Source organism: Phyllopteryx taeniolatus, chromosome 17, assembly GCF_024500385.1.
Source record: "Phyllopteryx taeniolatus isolate TA_2022b chromosome 17, UOR_Ptae_1.2, whole genome shotgun sequence".
In the NCBI taxonomy this organism is placed as follows: Eukaryota; Metazoa; Chordata; class Actinopteri; order Syngnathiformes; family Syngnathidae; genus Phyllopteryx; species Phyllopteryx taeniolatus.
Window position 1 is genome coordinate 15,981,810 of NC_084518.1, and position 15,108 is coordinate 15,996,917.

At 43.6% G+C, this 15,108-nt stretch overlaps 2 protein-coding genes across 3 annotated transcripts; one reads left to right on the forward strand and one right to left on the reverse strand.

Moving 5' to 3' along the window:
* The first annotated feature begins 527 nt into the window (after window positions 1-527).
* LOC133467406 (E3 SUMO-protein ligase ZBED1-like) lies at window positions 528-5,403 on the forward strand. Its single transcript, XM_061752251.1, has 2 exons — window positions 528-1,685; window positions 3,109-5,403. Exons 1-2 carry the CDS (start codon window positions 776-778, stop codon window positions 4,113-4,115), a joined length of 1,917 nt encoding a protein of 638 aa, XP_061608235.1. The 5' UTR covers window positions 528-775; the 3' UTR covers window positions 4,116-5,403.
* Window positions 5,404-5,587: 184 nt separating this feature from the next.
* LOC133467403 (short transient receptor potential channel 6-like) lies at window positions 5,588-11,970 on the reverse strand. 2 transcript variants are annotated; one of them, XM_061752244.1, is made up of 14 exons: window positions 11,829-11,970; window positions 11,306-11,622; window positions 10,436-10,568; window positions 9,602-9,902; window positions 8,862-9,047; window positions 8,623-8,787; window positions 8,310-8,553; window positions 7,727-7,954; window positions 7,380-7,644; window positions 7,104-7,299; window positions 6,218-6,418; window positions 6,082-6,138; window positions 5,938-6,013; window positions 5,588-5,865 (listed from the first exon to the last, which is right to left on the reverse strand). In XM_061752244.1, the coding sequence occupies exons 1-14, from the start codon at window positions 11,945-11,947 to the stop codon at window positions 5,738-5,740; spliced, it is 2,616 nt and encodes an 871-aa protein (XP_061608228.1). In that variant the 5' UTR covers window positions 11,948-11,970; the 3' UTR covers window positions 5,588-5,737. The 2 variants fall into 2 exon arrangements, with proteins under 2 accessions (XP_061608228.1, XP_061608229.1); XM_061752245.1 differs by lacking the exon at window positions 8,862-9,047.
* Window positions 11,971-15,108: the final 3,138 nt, after the last annotated feature.

The window sequence follows — 15,108 nt, forward strand, 5'->3', positions numbered from 1 at the left end:
ACTTCCTGTGGTCATGTGGCTTGTGGAATATTCCACAATTTTCAGAGGGTGAAGGACACGACTAAAGTGTGAATTTAAACTAAATTATTTTCAGACATCGAGAAAGAAAATAAACCTGAAGTATAGTTGGGATGATGACTGACACAATTATGGAAAAATACTAATACTATGTATACTATTACAGGGCTGAAATTATTATATTTAAAGGTAAAGGCTAAGGAAAGTCAAACCAAAAAATGAAATGAAAGATTACTGGCAGAAACTGGCTTACATACATTTTAGGAAGCGGGGACATGCAATAAATGTTATTTTTTTCCCCACTCTTCAAGGAAGAATACATTAATCTTTCAAATTGTATTTATTAAATAGACAATCAGATGGTGTGCAGGACATTTTGCCTGATTAAAAAAAAAATTACATTTAATGTTATGCATATTAATTTGAAGGGACGAAAATGGCACAGATTGGGTGGAATGACACATAAACAGTAGAAAATAGATGGATGCTGACCGAGCTTGCCATGGACTTTTTATTGTTCTGTGGTAGTGCTGGGCTGTATATCTGTTCACACCGAATACCGGTGTATATTCCCGTTATGATGTGTTTTTTTAATATACCGCCATACCGGTGTACAGTATTTTATTACAACCGCAAGGAACTCTGAACCGCGCGTCACCGTTCCAGGCAGGATCCTTTTCAGTGTTACTCTCATTAAAACGCATGGTGAGACTGCGAGGTGGAGGAGTGGATGTAAACAAAACACTTTACAGTGAAAATGGATATGAAAGACATTGAATTTTCTGAAATTGAAATTTCAGAAATAGTAGAAAATGATGACACGGAAGAACTTGTGCCAAAGAGAGGAGCCATGTCTCTTGTGTGGAGGTATTTTGGTTTCAAAAAAGCAGACATAGACCAAACAACAATTTTGTGCAAGATTTGCCTTGCTAAAGTCGCCGCCGGAGGGGGCAACACGAGCAATTTGCTCCACCACCTGAGCCGCAAGCATGTCTCGGAATATGAAGAATGTATGAAGTTAAGGTCGGCGGCAGCACCCTCCACATCATCATCATCATCAGCAGCAGCAGCAGCAGGAGCAGCAGGTAGCCCGAAAACACCCCAAGACGCGTTTTCGAGAGCGGCTCCCTACGACAGAAAAAGCAAACGGTGGATCGACATTACAAACGCTATCGCTTGCCACCTTGCAAAAGACATGGTCCCGCTTAATGCCGTCGAAAAAGAAGGCTTCAAGCAGATCATCAAGACGCTCGATCCCAGGTATGAAGTACCGAGCAGAAAGTACTTTAGCCATGTAGCGATGCCCAACTTGTACCACAAGCACAGAGCTAAGCTGGAAACAGAACTGGCGACCGTCCGCAACTTCGCAGTAACGACTGATATGTGGTTTAGTCGCACTATGGAGCCCTACTTTAGCATGACGGTTCACTTTATAAGTGACGAATGGGTGTTGCGAAGTCATTGCCTGCAAACGAGCTACTTTCCTGAGGACCACACTGGGGAGTTACTTGCAGCAGGCCTGCAGGAGGCACTTGATTCCTGGGGGCTTTCAGAGAAGAAGCTCGTGGCCATCACCACTGACAACGGAGCCAACATTAAGAAGGCTGTGGAACTGAACAATTGGACAGGACTCCAGTGCTTTGGTCACAGGCTTCACCTAGCCATAGGTAAGCATTATATTGTTATTAATATGAACTTTATTGTGTCGCTTGTAAAAGTATATTATCTCTTTTCATCACCATCATCATCATTTGTAATATTATTATTATTTTTTGGGTGTTGTCATAGTACCAAAATATGGGCTTTGATACAATACCTGCATAAAGTAATTCTTCAGTACTTGTACTGAAACGATACCACAGCCAAAACTTAAAACATCAATAACAGCAGCAAAATAATAGCCGGCGAAACAACTTCAAATTCTTTGTATTTTTATTCATTCAAAATAATATTCCGATATTAGGTTACTCATCATTGATTTTTTTTTTTTTCAGAAAGGGGGGAACATTTTTAACAACTTTTGAACACATATTTAACATTTTTAAACACTATTAAATATTTGATCGAGACATTTTGTATCTTATATACAGTATATGTATTATAAAGGTATGCAGGGTGATTGAAAAGTAACTCCCTATTTTAAAATATACGTTGTTATATTTTGCTCAATTTCTTTGTGTATGTTCCATGATTAAAGGAGCAAGTCTATTCTACCAAACCAACGACTTTGGAAGAACCTGAAGGGCGAATACGAGAAGTTATGTCTTCCATCCCACAAGGGTTCCTTGTAAAATCAGTTAATGCGGTTCCCAGGCAGCTTGAGAAACTGGTGGCGAATGCTGGCGCCCATATCGAATTTTAAATAAAACTCCATGCAATACACTTTCTTCTCATCTTCATTTATTGTAAGAATTATTGTTCAGAAATAAAGTACTTAAAAATAGGGAGGTACTTTTCAATCACCCAGTGTGTGTGTGTGTAGCACTGTACCTATATTAAGTGGAACCTTAGTTTTCATAATCTTCCAAAAAGTCTTACTACTAAAACCAAATCAAAGAAAAAGCAAAGCAATATTTCCCATGGGAATTAATGTAAAACCAATTTATCATTTCCAGACACACACACATTTGAACAAAGAAAATACGTTGTAGAGAATAACTATAACAGAAAACAATGTGAAATAAGCATAAATGACTAAAGAAATGAACATTAAACGTCACTTTTACTGAACAATCTTTTATCTTAATGTCGGCAATAAAAGTCAAGGTCCATGTAACTATCTCCGAGTTTGCTGGCACCCTCTATTGTTAAATGGTTTATTCTGTAGCAAAGCAGTGAATTTGGTAGTTCAGTCAGTAAGCGATCAGCCGTGCAAAAGCTTGACTTGAGCAAGTGTGTAACACAGCAACGAGAGTAGGAAAAAAAATAAGACCAGAAAGTGTCTGTGATGCACTGTGGCATGACAACGCGTTCACAAGCCTTACAAGAAAACGCTGCATTTGATTTCTTCCATCGTAACATCACATGTATACGTTTGCTAATTAACATTAGTATAAGTGAACTAATACGATTGTTTTGTCGTTTTTACAGAGAGCGGTGTGAAAGACGACCGCGTACAACGCGCTATAGATGTGTGCAAAAAAATTGTGTCGGCCTTTTCGTACTCGAGTAAGAAAAGGAGGGACCTGGCCATTGTTCAAAACTATCTGGGTCTTCCAAACCACGGTCTCACAACAGAGACGCCAACCAGGTGGGTCTCACGTCAAATGATGATTCAAAGAGTGCTCGAGCAAGAGAGGGCCATTAGTCACGTTCTAAAAGACGACAAGAAATCAAGGCAATTGGTCCCTACCTGGCAAGACGTGGAAGTCCTAGAGGCTGTCAACAAGGTGTTGAGCCCACTCCAGGACTTCACAGACGCCTTGTCTGGAGAACAATATGTCAGCGTCTCCTACCTCAAGCCAGTGCTCAGTCTCTTCAACACGTCCATTTTTGCTGAGGAAGAGAGCGACACTCAGCTGACGAAGGACTTGAAGAGAAACATCCTAGGCGACTTGATTGAGCACTATTCCGATCCGGTCACGCGTGACCTGCTTGAGATTGCGTCTCTCCTCGACCCACGGTTTAGAAACAAGTATATAGATGAAGAAAAGGTGGACCGAGTTTTATCAAGAGCAGTCGAAGAGATAGTGTCGCTAATAAAGACTCAACAGGACACGCTCCCAGGGGCTGCTGGTGCAAAAGCAGAAGCGGAGCCCGATTCTCCTCCTAAGGCAAAAAGAAAAAAGACTTTGGCCAGCTTTTTCAAAAGTCAGAGCGGCACAATGTCAGAAGAGGAAAGCATAAGAAAGGAGCTGACAGTCTACTTACAGACCACAGAGGTTGACAGTGATGTCGACCCTTTGGATTGGTGGAGATGCCATCAGACAAATTTCCCTCGCATTGCCAAGCTAGCGCGACAGTATTTATGCATCGCCGCTACCAGTGCTCCGTCGGAGAGAGCGTTCAGCACGGATGACAACATCCTCCCTTGTCACAGAACCGCACTCAAACCAGATGCTGTGGACCGTCTGGTTTTCCTGGCGCAAAATTTGTAAATGTTGAAGTTAGAATTTGAATTCATTTGGACATTGTGCGGCTCCTTCTGTTGTGTGTGCCTTGACCACCTGGGGACAGTATAATACAGAATTACATGGAACCGTTCAAAACTCCTCAGTAAGCTGCAGTAAATTAGCTCTTCATAGAGGATAAAGACTATATATCTCTTGAGTATTGGTCTGTTGTCTATCTAAAAGTGTTGCTCCACCGTTTGTGTTCAAATATCTGTTAATACCACAGCACCCATCCTATTCCTTAGCCCATTTTGCATTGTTTGTTAGTTGTAAGCTAAACTGACTTCACTAATGCAAAACAATGAGGTTGTTTTAAATACATGTATAATTCTCTTTGTTTTATGTTTTAGTTTGATCGTAAACTTCAATAAACAAAAAGAGTGGCTAACCTCTTTTTTTGAAGTGTACACTGTCTGCCAAACTACTGCTTGTTCTGATGTGAGTTGAGTTCACTGTTTCCATACAGCACTCATATCTCAAATTTGCAAGTCAAAGCAAAAAAAAAACTGTTGAATGATGGCTCGTATCTCAAAAAGGATAAAGCAGAGGATAATGAGAGTGCTTATAAATGTTATTTTTTTATCTAGGTGTTTTGCGCCACCATTTGTGTTCAAATATCCTTTGCTTAAAGCGTTATAACACCGCAACACGCTTTGCTATTCGTTAGCCATTCGATGGCATTTCCCAATATGTGTTAGCATTAAGCTAGATGTCTTTGAGGCAGTTATGTGGTTGTTTTAATACTCATCGTGTAATTTTCTTAGTTGTATGTTTTGTTTGACAGTAAACTTCAGTTGGGAGTGGCATGAAACACTTTGAAGCCTTTTTGAAGAATTGTTCAGTATCTGCCAAACTGCTGCCTGTTGTGAAGTGAGTTAAGTTCACAGCCAAAATACACGCCGCCTAGCTCAAGTTTTTGCTCACATGTCAAAGCACAAAAAATCATCCAAACGACAGATCATATCTTGAAAACTCATAAGTCCTGTCACTTGTATCTCAAGACACCACTGCATTTCTATTGCACACAGTGGTAGTTGCAGTATCATGCATCACTGGCAAGAGGAGGTTTAGTTATATGACAAGTAAATTGTGCATGCATATGACCGAGCTTTGCTAAGGACTTTTTTTTTAATTATTATTATTTTTTTAAATATATATATAGTGGATTATTTTCATGGCCTGTGATTGACTGATGACCAACCCACCCCGTCACTCGCTGGAACAGGTTCTAACTCGCCTGTGACCATAAACTGAATAAATGATAGAAAATGTATCGATTTATGTATGGATTATTTCTAGTTGTGTTCATTTCTATTGTGCAAGGTAGCTGTTGTCACTAAGAACTGACGAGAGGAGCAATTGCCAGTACACCAGCAATGATTTTCAACCAATCCTTTAAATTTTATGGATTATTGAAATTGGAAATTGGGTATGTACTGCATATATTATCACTGTAGTTCACTGTCTCATGTTTATTTGTTGCACTACATTCATACGAACTGTGATCCATTTAAATACTTTGCAGATACACCCGCTGGACTGCACAAGTCTTTACAAACCGCACAAATATAAACAAACTCAATTACAATCATAAAAATAAAGTATAATCAGGATGTTGTGGTGATATCGCCGAGTCTCCTCATCAGCTCCTCCAGTGTCTCTGTGTTCTGAGACTTCTCCTCCAAAAGCTCGTAGCGGAGACTGGAGATGTCCTGCTTGATTTCCTTCAACTCGCCTAAGTAAAATAATATTTTTGTAAAAATATGGACATAGCCTTTCAAATCTGTTTAGTACAATGTGAGCTCACCTTCCGTGATCTCGTCGCTCTCCCGGTCGGCTCGAGCTTTGATGATGTAACGCTTGATCAGACGCTTCATGATCTTCTAAAAAATGTTAAATATGAGCCTTGTAAAAATTTCCCAAATAATAGAAAGAGTTCTAGGGATGACACCTGGTATCTGGAGGGACGGGTGGAACCACTGAAAGCTGAATTTTTCCCTTCTCCCATCTAAAAACAATATGTAAACATAAAAAATATTATGTCATACATATACAGGATGTAGGATTGTTGAATAGTGAGAAGTGACCTTGTCAAGTTGCGTCTCATGTTTGTCGTCGCTCTGTCTTCTCACATACTGCAGCACCAGAGACTTGACGCTTTTGGACAGGCCCATCATAGATTTGGGACTGGGGACCAGGTTAAAAGGCACCGGTAAGGTTCGTCCCTCCTCAAAGTAGGAGAACCAGAGTTTGGCCCGAGCGAACTTCCACTCTACATCGGCATCGTCCTGGTGATGAGAGAGAAAAATGACAGGTTGGTGGCTGCACATTCATACCTGTATTCCTAACCCCATGTGCGCAAATATCGACTCGAACCTCCAAACCTAGCCTCTAACTCTATCCATGAAAATCTATCCCCTAACCCCAAACCCTTACCCCTAACATAAACTGTAATTCTAACCTTAACCCTAAACCAATGGCTTAAGGTTCACCCGTTCGCCTCCCCTTTGCACACCACTGCCTGCTTGCCCCCCCCCCCCCCCCCCCCCACACACACACACACCCACACTCAGATAACAATTGAGTTTTAACTTCCCTTATGATTACACCCTACAGACTATAAGTCATGCATAAATCTCACTAAGTTTGTGGAAATTAACCCGCCTCTAGTTGGCCTGTGCACCGATGACTATAGGTCCTCTTTCCAAAAAAACATTCTTTAAAACCCCTTACTCCTGAACTCTTACACAAATCTTTAACCCAAACCATAGCCCTTAACATGCTAACCTAAAAATAATGCTGATTTGACATTTTTGGGAATGTTTTATCCTAGATGCCATAACAACTTTGACTAATGACACTATCATGTGTTTTGTCCTTTTTTTCCTCCTTTACAAATTCTTCTACTTCTCCGAAGCATAAATATTAGTAAGTGTGATGCGCCTCAGTGATTTGGTGTCTGATCCGTCAAACCTCGATCTCCTGGAAGGAGCTGTTGATCATGGCGATGAGCATGTTGAGCAGCACAATGACCATGGTGACGTTGTAAACGCCATAAAGCACATAGCCGATGTTCTCGATGAATTTGTGCCCGTTGTTGATGACCACCGAGCGGACTTCGGACAGTCCGAATATGGCCCAGAACAGTGTCTTGAAGCTCTCCTCCAGGCTGTTGTGAAATCAAACCACCACAATCACAATATTTAACCTGAATCGCTGTCTGCTGTGAGAAAAATGCAAAAGTCTCACGTGGTGAAGGCGTCGTTCTGCTTGACACCCAGGTAGTAGGAGTACAGGTTGAACATGCCGATCATGAAGGCCAGAAACACCAGAAGGAAGATGACCATGAACTTGAAAATGTCCTTCACCGTCCTGCCCAGGGAGATCTGCAGAGGCCCGAAGCTCTCGTTGGCTGGTAGGATATACGCGATTCGGGAGAAGCTTAGCACCACCGCCACCGCGTAAAGACCCTCGGAGACCAGCTGGGGGTCTGACGGTAACCAGTGGATCCTCGCTGCAAAATACAGGGTACCATATTTGTTTGGAATACTTAAAGTCTGCATACCTGGCTGGCAACGCGATTTTATTTTGCCTACCCAGCGTAAAGTAGAGTATCTCTGGAGGCAGTGTGACGTTTGTCAGGTTGGTGTAATGCGCATTTACGAAAGTCTGAGCATAGCTGGCGTGTCTCAAGGCAGAGAAGCGGCAACTGAAAGATGCCAGAAATATCGCCAGCATACCAAAGTCTAGAAAGTTCCACGGTTCCACTAGGTATTCCCCAGGCCCCAGACTCCAGATCTCCTTCACCTCGGCCCAGATCATTCCTGCAGCAGGAGGACAAGAGGTGACAGTCCAGCTCCATCCATCCATCAATTTTCTACAGCATTTACAATATGCTCACTAGGGTCATGAAAGAGCTGGAGCCTATCCCAGCTGATTTTGAGCGGTACTCCTTGGATTGGTCACCAGCCAATCGCAGGGCACATATAGACAAACAACCATTCGCACCTAAGCTCAATTTAGAGTCCTCAATGAACCTAACATGCGTGTTTTAGGAATGTTTGAGAAAACCCACGCCAGCACGGGGAGAACATGCAAACTCCACATAGAAAGGCCAGAGCCTGTATTCGCACCCTAGTCTGCCGCCTGTCTTCTAGTTCTGCATTGTCTTATTCTTACCTATAACCCACGAGATGATGAGGATCTCCATCCAAGTGAATGGTGTTGTGGTCATGCGGTAGAGCAGCATTGGGTCCGTGCCCAGTCGGGACGTTTCTGGTACATGGTAGTGGGTCATGTTGGGCAACAACGTCGTCCCTCCAAATCGGTCTGCAGCGTTCAGTATCAGCAGGCCCAGGAAGATGGTGAAAGATGAGGCGTGGGCCACGAACTTCATGAAGGGGCTGCGCATCACCTGCCCCACCTGATGGGCAAAGACGAGTCAGGAAGAAATATGGACGGATGGACGTTTGAGATGATTTGTGGAACCTACTCTACTGCACGGCGCAATCCAGTAGGCCAAAGCCAACCCTGGTAGCCCCATCGCCACTGCCAGGACCACCAGGAGTTTGATAGCGGTGGTCTGTTGCCTGAGCCCAGGTAGATTCTCATACCAAATACTCAGTAGCTGCTGCTGGCAGTTGGGATGGGCCACAAACTGAAAAAGAGAGATGATTGTAAGTATAGTTAGCATAGCGGCAGCAAATCAAGCTCAATCCCTTCCAGTCAGACCTTTTTCAGTTCATATTTGATAGCTAACTTAAGGCGTGTGAGAGAAGGGCGACCGGGCGGGTCGTAGCTATCTTCGCAGTCGGTTTCCCCGTTCAGTATGGCCTCCACCTCCTCAGTGCTGCGGCACAGGTCCAGGAGGCCCACCACAAAGTCCTTACACTGGCTGGACAAGCGACAATAGTCGTTCTATGCAAGACACCATGTGGGTTGCATCAATAGATGACCAAGTTAAACACTCAAATATATTTCTTATACACACGTCAAGCTAATGTCACTCTTGAGATAAGATCGAAGCCCTCATCTTTGTTTATGTCTCCCATCTGTGTCATAAAACATCTTGTTTTTACTCGAATCTTTAGTTGGCAGTCAGTTTGGCAGTAGAATGTAAAAAATGTAGATGTTTATATCCTTGGGGATGAGATAATTTGAATGTCACGTGGGCTGTAGTGAACCTCTGTTTATTGCAGGTGATACATTCCAGAACAACCTGTGATAGGTGAAAATCCGCAAAACAGACACCATATGAAAAACCTATTTATATAGTTTTACCCCTCCTACACATTTTAGAGACGTGTACTTATTAAAACACACAAACCTATTAACACTCACTTTTTAAAGTATTTATTAGCACCTATTCTCACTCTCTCTTGCACAGTTCTCCAAATAAGAGGCAAAACGTGGGTGCTCGAATGGTGAGCTGTGATATAGTGGGGGTTAACTGTATTATTATTTAAAGGTACCTTAAACTCCTTCTCAATATTGGCCAGCATGGCCAGCTCGTTGCTGAGCTCCAGGGCAGCCAGCACCGGATCCTCGCTGGACAGAGAAAGGTAGGCCGGACTCGCCAGTCCCCGGTAGGCATTGATGCGGGAGCGCGAGTGGCTGAACGAATCAAACTGCTGCTGGTAGTTGCACGAGTTGCAGCAGCAGAAGTAGTCGTGGGGCGGGTCAATGCGAGCCCCTTTATTCAGCAGGGTGTGGACGATCTCGTATTCTTGGCAGTGTGCCGCCAGGATCACGGGAGTCACATCGTGGGAGAACCTCGGGTGCGTTCAAAGCCATGCAGAGCCAGGTTAGAAATGAGTTTCTTAATGGATTGAGATGACAGATCAGTTGCGAGGACCAGGAACCAACTCCAATCTCAGTGGCGGGCTGTGCATTTGGTACCTTGGCCTTCGGTGATACTTTCCCGACTTAATCTACCTCTTAATACCATCACGATCACATTTACAGAAACCATCAATACTATACCAAAACCCAAATAACAGCATGCAATTGTGCCACATACATCATCTGTCAGCACTACTTGTTAGACCTGGGCAGATAAGATTGACATGGTAGCACATAGAGACTGAAATCTTCTGATGTTTGTGTTGCGGTGTTAAGGCCAGCAGCGAAGGCATTGCCTGACAGCCCACCACTACCTAATCCTAACTCAAGACTCAAATGTCAAGACTCACACCTTGGGAAATGGACTGAGTGTCTTTGACTGACTCCAATCGACTTGAGCAGGGTTGGACCTAATCATGGAAACCCTGGTCCAACCAGAGATTTTTCCCACCTACATGGCTTACCTTCTCCCGTCCTCATCATAAGCGTAAAAGTCATCCAGCATGTCCACTTGAGCAGGGCTGGCCGTCAGACGATGGGCATCTCGGAACGAAGGGTGTGCTAGCAGGGCTTCGGTGATGCGGATGTAACCCTTACCTGCAATGTCCACAGTGTTATTTGGTCTACTTGTATCCTTCATGTGGCTGGAAATGTAACAAAGACGTACTGAAATTGAGCCACCTTAAAATAAGCAACGAGCTTTGGGGTGCAAGCAAAAGTCAAACTTGAGTCTTGAAAATAATAGCGTCCCAACTGTACATTCCTAACATCATTCTCTGTGAACCAAGGTCATAGCCTAAACCAACAAAAATACAGCATTCCACCTTTTTTCATTTTTGTTGGTGGTATCAACTATCTCTTTTTCAGGGGTTAGGGTTATAGTGAGGTGTTTATGTTTGTGCTATTGGGTCAGGTTTTCAGTTAGGGATAGCAGTTTCGATTAGGGTGTCAGTGTTAGGCTAATGCGGTTTGGGAAAAGTCAAACTCGATATTTTGCAAATAGTAGCGTATAATCCTACCGTCATCCTTTATGAACCAGGGAGTAGCCTGGGGGAAAAAACTAACTAACAAAAAGTGCTGATTCCACAAGTACTTTAGTTGGGGATTGGTGTTAGATTTGGGTTAAGGGTCAGGGTGAGGAAGGGGGTTAGGGTTAGAGGTTAAGTGTTTGGGTTTAGGGATAGGGGTCAAGCATTAGGGATAAGGGTAAGGGTTAGGGGATAAGTGCTCGGGTTTAGGATTACGGGGTTAGGGGATTAAAGTTAGGGTATAAGATTTAGAGTAGGGTTTATATTGGGGTTAGGTACTACCAAGAATGAAGCCTGTTATCTTACTGATGGCCAACAGGAGGGCGTCTCCCACCCGAGCCAGGTCTTGCCTCCCCAGGAGCAGCTCAGTCACCTCCAGGTGCTCGTTGGCCACAGCCAGCTGCAGGGCGTTTTGGCCCATGTAGTTGACCGTGTTGACGTTCAGGTGGGGGACATGCAGCAGCATGCGGCGCACCTCGGGGATGTTGCCGTATTCGGCCGCCTCCAGGAAGCGCTGCTCCACCTCAGAGGGGCCCACGGACGGTGCGGTGAACATGTGGGCCGGGCCCCGCAGTGCCTGGCGGCGCTTGACAGTGCTGAGACGAGCCACCAGTTGGCTGTGGCTGTCAGAAAGTCATAAACACGCCATATCTATTGGTCATATGTTTGACTTGTAAACACACGGGATACCTACAAGCTGCTAAATTTCACTTCAAAAACGCCTAAAACAAAACTGAACTTTGTGAGTTTTAAGATTTTACCCATACAGTTTGCATGGTAGTGTCTACAAATGGTACGAAACACAATGGTACAAAAGGGGTAAACTCACCCAAACCATCGGCTATCCTCTGGGATGTCATCGTATGCCAGCAGGTTGTCCTGGCTTCTGGCCCGCGGGTTGTCCGGGCTTGGAGCGGTTACCGTCCCCGCCGCCTGTCTGTGGTTCATCCCGGGAGGAGATCAGACGGACTGAACGGATCATCTCACCAGCAAGAGTGTGGTAGTACTGTTTTCCCCTCCCTCTCCTCATCCCTTCATCCCTCCCTCCTTCTTCACTGTTGGACTCCTTGAGAAAGAATGCATCCTTCATGGTCCTGCTATACTTTTAGTTATTTGGATACTCCTTATGATCCTTGTATTCACAAGGACAGTTTATTAAATTATGCAGACGTTGTTTATGTTCCGTGGTAAAACTTAACCTATCCTTTTCTAATTTAACATGACATCACTCATCGTAACGAATTGGAATAAATCTACCCTAACGTTTGGAAACGTAACATACTGTAGCAAAGCTACATAACCAAAAGTAACATATGTAACATACCCTGACTTTATGTAATAGGTAACCAACTTTCATTCATTCATCTTCCGTTCTGCTTCTCCTCACCAGGGTTGTGGGCGTGCTGGAGCCTATCCCAGCCATCTTCGGGCGAGAGGCGGGGTACACCCCGAACTGGTCTCCAGCCAATCGCAGGGCACATATAAACAAACAACCATTCACACTCACATTCACACCTATGGGGCAATTAAGAGTCTTCAGTTAACCTAGCCTGCATGTTTTGGGTATGTGGGAAGAAACCGGAGTGCCTGGTGAAAACCCACGCAGGCACGGGGAGAACATGCAAACTCCACACAGGCGGGGCCGGGCTTTGAACCCCGTTCCTCAGAACTGTGAGGCAGATGTGCCAACCAGTCGCTCACCGTGCCGCAACTAACCAACTGTACGTTAAAATAACATAGCACAACCTAACATAGTGTAAGGTAAAATGGCATGGCATAACAGTGCAATGTAACACAGAATCAAGTAGCATAGTGTAATGTAACATATCTTAACGTAGCATAGCACAGTGTATACAGTACATAGTGCAACATAGATGAACGTAACATAGCATAGTGTATTGTAACGTAGTGTGACATATACACAATGCAATGTATACATAGCTTATCGTACCATAGCGTAACGTAACATAACACAGCGTAACATAATTAATTGTAACTGACGAAGCTAATTCAACCTAATTGTATATATTATAATTTAACTAAAGGTAAGCAAAACTAAAATTGCCTAATGTAACGTAGCATAACTTAATGTTGTTGCGATTTTCAGCTTATTACATCAGCGAGGGCCACAGCGAGTCACTTACATGATTTGTTTGGCACAGGTTTTACGCCAGATGCCCTTCCATACGCAGTTATTTTAATTAATTTCATTTGATGTGTGTGTGTTGTATTCTTTTCTATTCTGTTCTATTGCGGTCAATTCACTCTTGTGCTGTTCTCAGTCAATAGTCACATTGATGAAAACGTGTTGATTGGCAAAAATATCCCCTCAAATGTTCTTTTTTTATGTTCAGACATTGTACAGCTATTTTAAACTGCACTTCAGTGTGATTGTGTGTGTGTGCGTGCATGTCTGTGTGCGTGCATGTGCGCGCAAGGGTTGACTGATGGCTGATGAACAGCAGATGAGATTCCTCGGGGTCCAAATTCCCAGCAGACTTTTGCTTCCTGTGTCTTCCCTGCACGGATCCTTGTCCACTGTGGGAAAACGGCTTCCCACTTTGCACTACACATATATACATATAAACTCTCATTGAAGACATAACACCTCATCACATCAACATGAGGAGATCTGATAAGGCCTCTGGGCCGCTGATGTGCAGATTGTGGCACCAGGTTGCCTTTTAAGGGCCTGATTGGTAAAGATGACACATTTTGGACTTTTTTTGGCATCGATCTTTATTTGAGGAGTGGTGTGAAGTTGTAGGGAGTGGGGAGGGAAGGGTTCCAAGCGGTGACAAAAGTCAGTGATGTAAGTTTTTGGTTAAAAGTGTGAGCAGAACGTATGCCGTGTGTCAATGTAAACACTGTAAAAGTCAAGCATATACATTGTTAATGGGCGGGCAAACACCTGGAGAGTGGTGGAATGTGTCATCACTCAATAAGTAGTTAAGGTCTTTAGGGTTCCATCACCCAGCATTCAAACCGTGCTGACTGCACAGGAGTCGTGTGTACTGTAGTAATGGAACATACATGATGTTGAACGTAATATAACATAGTAATTAAATCAAACATAATATAGTGCAACTTGACAAAACAATGTAACAACCTAATGAAACATAACAATATCCATGCATCCATCCATTTTCTACCGCTTATCTGAGGTCGCGTCGCGGGGGCAGTAGCTTTAGCAGGGACGCCCAGACTTCTCTCTCCCCAGCCACTTCCTCCAGCTCTTCCGGGGGGATCCCGAGGCGTTCCCAGGCCAGCCGAAGGATGTAGTCTCTCCAGCGTCGTCCCCGTGGTCTCCTCCTGATGGGACGTGCCCGGAACACCTTACCGGGGAGGCGTCCGGGAGGCATCCGAATCAGAGCCACAGCTCGTGACCATAGGTGAGGGTCGGCTTAGCTCTTTCTTTACCACAACGGACCGATACAAAGTCCGCATCACTGCAGACGCTGCACCGATCCACCTGTCGATCTCCCGTCCCATTCTTCCCTCACTCGTGAACAAGACCCCAAGATACTTGAACTCCTCCACTTGGGGCAAGATCTCATCCCCAACCTGGAGAGGGCACGCCACCCTTTTCTGACTTAAAACATTACATAACAATATAATACAACTTAATGTCATCACTTAATGTGACTGTAGTGATGTAATGTAATATAATGTACTGTAACTTGATTTAATGACAAAACAGCTAACCGCTACTGAATGCACAGTAATCTGTTACGGTACTCCTGTATCATTACACAACGGAACATAACATTACCTAACCCTAATATAATTTATTGTAATGTAATGTAAAATAATGTAGAGAAATCAAACTTCATGTACCATTGCTTAGTACTCACCACAACAACTTAGTGTACTTAACTTAAAGGTACAGTTTGCAGTGTATGACCTGACAGTAGAATATTATTAAAAGGATCTTTAAAAAAATGACCCCTCTCTGGCCCCATTTTATGCCAAATGTAATTGTAATTATTGTGGAATCTATTGTAATGTAGCTTAACATAACGTAACATAACATTGCTTAATGTAACATAACTAACAGCTGTCAATCAAATGATGCTGAGTGCACAGTAACCTGGTACTGTACTAATTAC

Excerpts from the sequence above, each read along its gene's own strand:
- LOC133467406 (XM_061752251.1), top strand. The coding sequence starts at position 776 with ATGGATATGAAAGACATTGAATTTTCTGAAATTGAAATTTCAGAAATA. Across the intron at positions 1,686-3,108 it reads CAGGCTTCACCTAGCCATAG|AGAGCGGTGTGAAAGACGAC; the intron begins GTAAGCATTATA and ends TCGTTTTTACAG.
- LOC133467403 (XM_061752244.1), bottom strand. The coding sequence starts at position 11,947 with ATGAACCACAGACAGGCGGCGGGGACGGTAACCGCTCCAAGCCCGGAC. Across the intron at positions 8,788-8,861 it reads TCAAATATGAACTGAAAAAG|TTTGTGGCCCATCCCAACTG; the intron begins GTCTGACTGGAA and ends TCTCTTTTTCAG. Across the intron at positions 6,139-6,217 it reads ATGAGACGCAACTTGACAAG|ATGGGAGAAGGGAAAAATTC; the intron begins GTCACTTCTCAC and ends TATTGTTTTTAG.